Source organism: Octodon degus, unplaced genomic scaffold (genome assembly GCF_000260255.1).
Source record: "Octodon degus isolate 3935 unplaced genomic scaffold, OctDeg1.0 scaffold00197, whole genome shotgun sequence".
Classification (NCBI taxonomy): Eukaryota; Metazoa; Chordata; class Mammalia; order Rodentia; family Octodontidae; genus Octodon; species Octodon degus.
This window is the reverse complement of record NW_004524773.1, coordinates 325,254-334,568: the sequence shown is the minus strand read 5'-3', so window position 1 is coordinate 334,568 and position 9,315 is coordinate 325,254. Positions and strand designations below refer to the sequence as shown.

The 9,315-nt window shown below is 57.1% G+C and overlaps 1 protein-coding gene across 2 annotated transcripts in view; it reads right to left on the bottom strand.

Moving 5' to 3' along the window:
* Positions 1-3,175: 3,175 nt before the first annotated feature.
* Positions 3,176-9,315, bottom strand: part of Meis3 (Meis homeobox 3) — an 11,603-nt gene continuing 5,463 nt past the window's right edge. For both annotated transcript variants that reach the window (XM_004644270.2, XM_004644272.2), the window contains exons 7-13: positions 8,410-8,521; positions 8,090-8,238; positions 7,282-7,358; positions 7,140-7,198; positions 6,972-7,055; positions 6,210-6,279; positions 3,176-3,570 (exon numbers count right to left, since the gene is read on the bottom strand). In XM_004644270.2, the coding sequence (XP_004644327.1) occupies positions 6,230-6,279; positions 6,972-7,055; positions 7,140-7,198; positions 7,282-7,358; positions 8,090-8,238; positions 8,410-8,521 (531 nt within the window). In that variant the 3' untranslated portion in view covers positions 3,176-3,570; positions 6,210-6,229. The remainder of the gene's footprint in view (positions 3,571-6,209; positions 6,280-6,971; positions 7,056-7,139; positions 7,199-7,281; positions 7,359-8,089; positions 8,239-8,409; positions 8,522-9,315) is intronic.

Below are 9,315 nucleotides of genomic sequence, written 5' to 3'. Positions count from 1 at the left end.
GTCCCTGTGCTTTGCTAAGCTTGTTCTAAGTAGGTGCTTTGGACCACTGAGCCATCTCACCAGCCCCAAGCCCCTTTACTTTGTATTTTGATTCAGGGTCTCAGTCACTAAATTGCCCCAGGTGGGCTTGAGTTCGAGATCCTCCTGCCTCAGCCTCCCAGAATGCTGGGGTTTCTGGTGTCTGCCGTGGTGCCTGGTGCTCCGTGATGTAATTGTCTGTTTCGTGGTTGTTGACTGAGCTACTGTCAGTCATTCAGTGGCTGCTTGGCCTCCAAAAGCAAGGTGGCCCCTCCCCAGGACAGACCCTTGGCACAGGGAGCAGCCCCCCAGGGCTCAGACACCTGTCATGGGGGGCAGCTTCAGCCAGACACTCACAGTACTAAGGAGACTCACATTCACTGATGTGAACTCGGTCAGTCTGTCCTGGCACCACCACAGTCACAATCATTCGTGGTGACACAGTGACAGGCACAGCTGGGGACATTGTGGGGGTGCCCATAGCACCGAGCTCCCACAACAGCACACTCACCAAACGCTCTGCTTCTGCAGGTGCCCCTCCCCGACAGGGCTTCCTTCCTGGGTGATGCTGCCCACCGTAGACAGCATCAGAAAGTGGGGGAGGTATCTTCAGTGATGACAGCTGCCAACTTCTGTCTCTAGTGGGGCCTCCAGGTGGGCGTAAATAAGAGGATTAAGTGGGGGTGTTTCCAGTGGCGGGGAGGAGGGGGTGCAGGGGCTCACTACGTAGCCCAGCCTGCTCTCAAACCGTTCGGAGCAGGCTGGCTTTGAATTTGTGGTGATCCTCCTGCCTCAGCCTCCCGAGTGCTGGGGTTACAGGTGTGCCTGTCTAAATCCTACGTGACCTCATACATGCGCCCCCAGAGTCTGTCCTCAGGGGATGCTGGAGCCAGTCCCTGAACACAGAGAAGGGCCTCATGGGCAGGAGTCCTCCACTTGGTGTCCTGGGGCAGGGATCCTCAGGGCCCCAGCACGAGGAGGTACTTGTATGAGTGAAGGGCCAGAGTGCTCAACTGTAGTCCCAGTGACTCGAGTCTAAAACGGGAGGACCACAAGGTCAAGGCCAGCCCGGGCAACTTAACAAGATCCTGCTTGAAGTATACAATAGGGCCGGGGTGTGGGTCCCCTCCCCACTACCTGTGGCTCAGGGAAGGAGAAAGACAAACAGCACCCTGCGCTGGCAGTTGAGGTAATGACAGCAGGAGGTGACCAAGGGCACCCAGGGCAGGAGGCCGGGACACGGAGTGGGGTGATGGTGGAGACAGCACAGGTGGGCTGGGGGCACGCAGGTGTGGGACTCCCGCCTCTGCATGGGAGAGAGGGGACGCGAGCCACTGGGGTCACCTCCTGTCCTCTCGGGGGCTCTGCGGTGTCCTGGGCCAGCAGCAGTCAGACTGGAGCCACAGCCATCGGTTCAGCCTGCACCCAGCGCGGCAGCGACAGCCAAGAGCTGCGGCGCAGAGCAGGGACCAGGTCTCCCGGGCTGAGGAGCTCAGACCAGGGATGAGTCCCTGGCTGCACCATGAAGCCCCGGGCTGCCGGAGTGGCCTCCATGGCCCGGGGACAGAGCAGGGGTGGGGCCAGCTCTGCCCCATGCCGAGGCCACGCAGGACGCTTCAGGTGGCACTGAGTGGCCGTGCCTCGTGACCTTTGTCGGGCACCAGCAAGGCCATATGCTGGCTGTGTGTGTCACCCTGCCTGTGTCCTGTGGCACCCCCGTGTGTGTGTGTGTGTGTGTGTGTGTGTGCGCGCGCGCGCTAGGAGGATGCTGGTGTCAGCGTGTGTGAAAGTGAGTACAACATACTGGTGCAAGAGTGTGTACATGTGTGAATATGTGTTTGCCCAAATTTGAGGAGAAGAGGAAGGCTGCTTGGATGGGTCAGGAGCAAAAGCAAGAGAGAGAAGGACCTGGCCCATGTGGGAAGGACAGTGGAGCGGGACTTGGGGGCACAGGACTGTAACCTCAGCACTTAGGAGGCTGAGACAGGAGGATTGCCCTGAGTTCAAGGCAGCCTGCCTATACCAGAGACCGTGTCTTAAAAAAAAAGAAAAAGAAAAAAAAAAAAGGCCATCAGGCCATGGCCCATTTGGGAGGGACAAAGCCCACCCAAGGGCTCTAGCATGGTAGGGACACATGGAGACCAGAAACCATGGGGCAGAGGGAGAGCGGCAGCATGGAGCAGAAGCCTTCTCCACACTAGGCCTCCTCAGGCATGGGCTAACCCAGGCTCTTAGCCTCAGTTTCTCTTAAAAACAAGAAAAAACTCCACGTTGTTTTCAGCGTTGGGGATGGAAGTGTGCCGAGTGTGGGTGAGCACTGTCACTTGAGTCACCCCAGCTGCAGTCAGAGCAGGCAGCTCACTGCAGGCCCCACCCCAGCAGCCAGCTGGCCCCACAGCCCCGGGAGACCCCTCGCTGGGAGCCCACAGGGCAGTGGGTGGCACCACCACCCACCTTCTAGCTGTGGAAATCCAGGCGAGAAGCAGAGCCCCACCTCCCAGGGCAACGGCTGTGGGTGGCTCCAACGGGCGCTGAGCCTCTGCACCACCTGTGCACCCCCATGACATACAGGGCAGCCCTGAGCCCCAGATGGAAGCTGGACCCACGCGCAGCCACCACTCCATCCTTCAGCCGCATCCTGCAGTATGGATTCACAGCACCCCGCCTGTGCCCCGAAGAGGTAGACACTGTGACCTTGGCATCCCACATCCAGGAGGAGTCATGGCCTGAGGCCCTTGCAGCCCCGGCGCCGCCGCCGTAGCCTTGGGAACAAATCGCAGCCTGCTGTTGGTGACAGCCGCTGGGTCCTTTGCCCTGGTTGTCCTTGTGGGCAGCCAGCCCTACCCATGAGCAGGGCCTCTGCTGGCTACCAGCTGACAGCAGATTCATGGGAGGGTCTGTTCAGGCCACTTGAGCTGCCAGCCCTGCCCGGTAGGGAATACGAACCCCAACACCATGAGGTTAGAAACAGCTGACATTTGGCAGTTTTAGGGCAGCTTTTGTGACACAGCACTAACTAAATGACACACAAGGGTGCCCGGGCAGAGAGGAGGCTACAGACTGTTGGTGATTGTTACTATTTGTGGTTCTTGGGCTTCAATGAACTCTTGGAAGAGATGCAAGAACTCTAACTGGTGGATTTTCACTTTTACGATTTTTATCATTAAAAAAGGTAGAAGACAGCAGGGAAGGGAGGTGGGGAAGAGAGAAGGGGAGTGGGGTGGGAGAATGAGTCTCCCCAAATGTCAGATCTGGGTGACTCTCCTTCTCCTTGGTCCCTGTCCGCCCCCAGTGTCTTCTCTGTCCCACAGCTTGGGCCCCAAGCCACTGGCATCTGCAGACAGGCCTGGCCCGACAGACAGAGGTCAGGGGCAGGGCTGGGTCTGAGTCTCTGTCCTTGAAAGACCCCAGGTGGATACTCATGTCCTTGTGTCCCAGGGCCCCAGGGAGGTAGGCGTTGAGCAGAGGGGCCCGGAGGGCTGGAGTCCTGGAGCCCAGGGCCCGTGGGGACTGAGCACGTGCCGGCTGGTGGTCACTGTCCAGAGGCAAGGTCTGTGGTGAGGAAGGAGGGGTGGATCAGCAGGGAGGGGGCCCCGAAGTGACAGGGATGCACAGAGGGGAGCCCTGGGAAGGGACTGCAAGAGGCTGCAAGAGGCACGGGAGAGGCAGAGGGACAAGGGCAGATGGCTGCAGAGAGCTGCAGAATGAGAAGGGAGAGAATTAGAGGGGACAGGAGGGAACAAAGAGTGGAGGCAAGCAGAGACCCACAGCATGGAGGAGCTGGCTCAGGCACCCGCCTGTCTTCCCGGCACTCGGGAGGCTGAGGCTCAGCCTGGGTAACTTAGCAAGACCCTATCTCACAATAAAAAGAGAGCTAGAGAGAGACAGAGACAGGCTGGGAATGTAGCTCTGTGTGGAGGCTTCACAGTCAATCCTAGCTCCTAAAGAAAGGAGACGGAGACAGAGATGCAAGGAGTGATGGAGGCAGAGTGGAAGAGTGATGAGGGGAGGGAAGAGAGGCTTGAGGGTGAGAAGTCCCCACCACTGTGGACTCCAGAGGCCACCTGCCGCTCAGCCCCAGCCACTGTTATCCCTGCCAGTGTTTTCTTCCCGCTCAGGCCCCAGGGCCCTAGGGCTCAGCCGTGCTCATTTCTAGATATCCCGAGCTCTTTTATTTTTTATTTTTTAGGGAAGGGTCTACAGGGTGTTCAGGGTCTTACTAGATCTGACTCGTAGTGATCCGCCTGTTTACAGCTTCCCAAGAGCTGGGATTACAGGTGCAGTCTCTCCCTCTCCCTCTCCCTCTCCCTCTCCCTCTCTGGTGGGACGGAACTGGGGATTGAACTCAGGCCCTTGCACCTTCCAGGGAAGCACTTATTCCACTGCGCCATCTCCCTGGCCCCAACCACGCCCAGTCTCAATTGCCATCTCAGTGTGCCCCGGGGGCAGAGCCGGCATGGCAGGCCTGGGGATCGAACCCCTGGCCCTTGTGCCTGCTTGCAGTCACTTTAATCTGTTGAGCTATTTGGCTGGCCCAAATAGTACTGAAAGCTTTTTTTTTCCTTCTATTTAGCACAGGGTCTCACTACACAGATCGGACTTGTAGTGATCCTCCTGTTTTCAGCCTCCCAAGAGCTGGGATTACAGGCGCACACTACCACTCCCAGTCTCAGCACACCCTGGAGGCAGGGCCAGCACATGGCACACAGGGGATCAAACCTCAGCCTCTGTGCTTTGCCTAAGCAGAAGCTTTAATTGGCCGAGCTATGCGGCCGGCCCCTCCTGAGCTCTGCCTGCCACTCGGCCCCCCTGCCTGGCCCAGCCCAGGTTCTCCTGTGCAGGGGAGGGGCCCGCAGCCACCTAAGTGCCTTTGCAGGTTCTGTGCCTGCTGCTGGAAGACTGCATTCTCTGAATTACATGGTCTGGGTGAGACTCCCCACTCCTCCAGGAAGTGCCCCCAACCTTCCTCCTGGCCTGGGTCCGGTGGGTCCTGTGGGCTCCTGGACCACCACTCTGCAGTACTGCCTGCCCTGGGCCACTGCTGTCTGTGGACAGGTCTGTCCCCCACCACACTGACAGCCCTACGGGCAGGGCTGGGCTGTCTTGGTCACTGCTGGGCATAGAGGTCTCGGATGTATACGGGGTCCATCGGTGGCTGGACACTGCGATAAGGAGTTTGGCCTCTGCCCAGAAGATAGTAGGGAGCTACAGAAGGTTTAATCCAGGGAGAGTCATGATCTGATCTGGACCTAGCAACTCCTGCTGCTCGCTTCAGGAGCAGATGTGCTAAAAAAAAGCTCAGGGCTGAAGCTGCCTCCCCGCCTCAGCCTTTGGCACATGCTGTTCCCTCTGCTGTTCCTAGCAGGGTGAGCCTGCACAAGCAACTTCTCTCAAGTGACTTCTTCAGTTTTCTTATCTGTAAAATGAAAATAGACTAATCTCTCCCTCTTGGGCTTATCTCTGAGACACAGAACAAATGATTGCCTCACTACCTTCACCCCCACTTCTGCCCAGCATACTCCTACGCATACTCCAGTGACTCATTTGGAAACCAAGTCCTCTAAGTGATCTTCTTGCTACCCCGGTGGTGACAGGCAGGCTATGCTTATTGTTTAAACTGGGGCCCTGGATTGTCCCTGGTTTCTGATGTCTACTTCTCAGACAAGTGGGTGGATAGATGGATGAGTGGGTGGGCAGATGGGAGGATAGATGGATGGGCAGGTGGGTAAATGGTGGATGGGTGGATGGAGAGGTGGCTAGATTGAAGGATGGATGGATGGGAAGGTGGGTGTGTGGATGGATGGATGGGTAGGTGGGTTGATGGAAGGATAGATGGATGGGTGGGTAAATAGATGTGCATGGATGGATAGATGGATGGGTGGGTTGATGGGTGGATGAATGGAGGGGTGGCTAGATCAAAGGATAGATGGATGGGTAGGTGGGAAGGTGGGTGGATGGACACATAGGTAGATGAATGGGTGGATGGATGGGTAGGTAGGTGGATAGATAGGATAGATGGGTGGGTAGATGGATGGATGGATGGATGGATGGATGGATAGATGGACAGGCAGGTGAATCATCTTCCCACCGAGTCTTGCAGAACCTTCCTTTCAAGGACCCAGGCCCGCTGTGGAGTTGGGAGATCTAGGAAGGTATGTGAGGTGCACAAGACCATGGCCAGGGCCACTCACGCTTCTCCTGACTGCAGTCTCTATAGGTAATGCCACTCTCCTTCCAAGTTTAGACTCATCCCCACTGAGCCTGGAAGACAAAAGAGTAGGGTTAGTGGGTCCTCCCGCCCACAGTGTCCCTGAGTCCCTTCCACCCCTTCCCACAACCCTTTGCTCTAACATGGTAGACCAAGTCATATTTTAACGAATAGTGGAAACCTAGTACAATGATGCTTGCAGTTATTGGGAAGGCTGAGGAGGGCTGAGGTAGGAGGATTACTTGTGCCTGGAAGCCAGAGACCTGCCTAGGCAACATAGTGAGACCGTTTCAAAATAAGGAGGGGTTCTGGGTGTGCTAGCATATGCCTGTAACCTCAGCACTTTTGGGGCTGAGGCAGGGGGATCTCTAGCCTGGGCTACACAGGAGTTTAAGACCAGTCTAAACTACATAGTGAGAAGATGCTATCTAAAAAAAAGTCAGGTCTAGGGTGTAGTTAAGTGGCAGAGCGTGTGCTTAGCATGCTCATTCCAGTACCAAAAAAAATAGAAAAAGGAAAAGGAAAAGACAGAGACAACTAATGTGTGTTGAGCCCGGAAGTGAGCTTTGTAAGGAAAGGGTGGGGACCAGGCAAATGGCCTCAGCATCTTCAGTTTGTTCTCCACACCCAAATGAGATGTTTATTATTCATGAACCGAATCTGAAGATGGGACAAGTTGAGAGGCGGCCGGCTGTGGGGCGGGCGACCCATTGGGGGCGGAGCCCAGCGGAGGGGCAGAGCTTACCCGGCGGTCGGACAGTCACATGCGGCTGGGTCTCCGCATAGCCTGCCACCGGCTGGCCCTCGGGACTGAATGCTGCACCCTGTCCTGCGAAGGGGTGGGGCGCATACTGAACCCCCAGGCTTGGTCCGCCAGGCCAGGCTCAGCGCCGCGGCCCCCCCCGCCCCCTACCTGTGCGGTTGGACTGGTCGATCATGGGCTGCACGATGCGTCTTCGCGCATTGATGAACCTGAGGAGGTGGCGGAGTCGGAGCGGTGCGGAGGGCGCGGCGCGGCGTCAGCACCGCGGACAGCGCCCCCGCCCGCCACTCACCAGTTGTTCACTTGCAAGATGGTGAGCCCGGTGTCCTGCGCCAGCTGCTTCTTCTGCTCCTCGGAGGGGTATGGGTGCTGCGGCCACCACAAGAGTCACCCGTCTAGGCCCCAAGGCAGTGACTCCGCCTCGCCTCTTCCAGAGACTGGGTGACTCGACCGGGAGGGGCGAGGAGAGGGCAGCCTGGAGGCTCCTGTCCTGGCTGCACCTCCGGCTTATCCAGTACTGGGAATTGAACCCAGGTCTTTCATATCAGGCTACATCTCCAACTTTATTTATTTTTTTCTATTTGAGACAGGGTCTTGATAAGTCACCCAGGCTGAGCTCAAACTTGCAGTCCTCCTGCCTCAGCCTCCCAAAGTGCTGGAGTTACCGAGACACAGCCAGCTATGTCTCTGTCTTGTACTGACCAGCTCCTCTCCATCTATGTCCTTTCTCTTTTTCGGCCTCTCTGTCTATTTTCTGGCCTCTGTAGGAGGCAGTGTGGTGCAGTGGTTAAGGCCTGATTGCCTGTGTCTGAATTCTTGTCTGCCTGTGTGGCTTGAGCGAATCCCCTAACCAATCTGGATAGACACAGACCCTCCCTCCCCAGTGTGTGGATAAGTGGTCCCCGGGCTGTGGGAAGGACTGAACAACTGCGGGTCCCCAAGCAGCACTCTGCACTCGGAGGAGGCTAGGCTCTGTTCTGCCGTCCCTGCCCACGCACGTCTTCCCACTGTCACCCTCCAGTATGGACTCTGGGTCCCTCCCTGCTTGGTTTTGTGGTTCTGCCACCGCTGTGCCCATGTCCCCAGGCAGCAGGACTCACCGACAGGTGCTGGAACAGCCAGGCCCGCATGATGTTGGTGGCCACTTTGGGAAAGATGCCTCGCTTCTTGTTCCGCCGCCGCTCCTGATCCAGCTCCTCGTCTTCTCCCCCAGAACTGGGCGAGGCCACGCTTGTGTCCAGCCCGTCTCCTGGAGGGGGACACAGGCACACTGCACCGGTGGATGGCAAAGAGTGGGCACCACGGGGTCCAGCACCCTCACCCGTGGCCCTGCCCTCACGGTCCACGCCGTCTGCCAGTCCCACTCAAGATCTAACCTCAAGCCTTATCAACTTGCTCCACTGCTTCCCCAATTTCTCACCTTGGTCACTGGAGTTGTCCCCACTCTGGGAAGCCAGGCCCCCACTGGATGGACCCGGGGTCCCCAGATGCACAGACCCACCGTCCTCATGGTCTCTGATCCACGCATTACTCTAGAGAACAAGAGCTGCGAGTCAGCGCCAAAGCTTGGGATGCCGTGCAGCAGTGACTGCGGGCCTCAGAGCTGAGACCCACAGAGGGGAAGCTCCTGCTTCTGCTCTTTCCTGGCTGCGATCTTGGGCAGGTCACGTCACCTCTCTGTCTCTCAGTTTCCTCAACTGGAAAGTGCAAGGTGACAGCAGTGCCCACTGTGCTGTGGAAAAGACTCAGTGAGCTAATTTAGGGGAAGAGTGGTGGCCACGCAGTCTGCGCCCCTCCTCGGAGCTCCTCGGGGCAGGAGCTGGGCAGCGCGAGCAGAGCAGACAGTAAATAAGCACCCCCACTGTCTCCTGACCACCCCGCGGGGTCCGGGCATAACCCCACTGTCAAACTCATTAACGTTTCTGCAGCAAAGTGAATGAATACTTAACTAAGTGGAATAAATAAAGGCTATAAATAGCCTCTCATTAGTTCAGGTCAGCTTTGGCTGCCAAGTGATTTTGCACTAAACTTACAGGGGAAAGGAAGTCCGAACTCTGAGTTTTCAGAGATCCTAAGATCTCAGAGCTGCAGATAAGAAAGCCCAGGGCTATATTTTCTGTACCCACATTGGGACCCACTTTGAGGAACTTGGCAATGTGCTGGACTTGCCCTCTGGGCTGGTTCTGCATGCTCCAGGAAGCCCATTCCCCCATTGCTCCCATACTGTCCCTTGACTTTAGATAGGATCCGCAGCCAGATAGTTCAGTGGCATAAGTGCCTTTCTGGCAAGTGCAAGGTCCTAAGTTTGATCCCCAGTGCAAAAAAA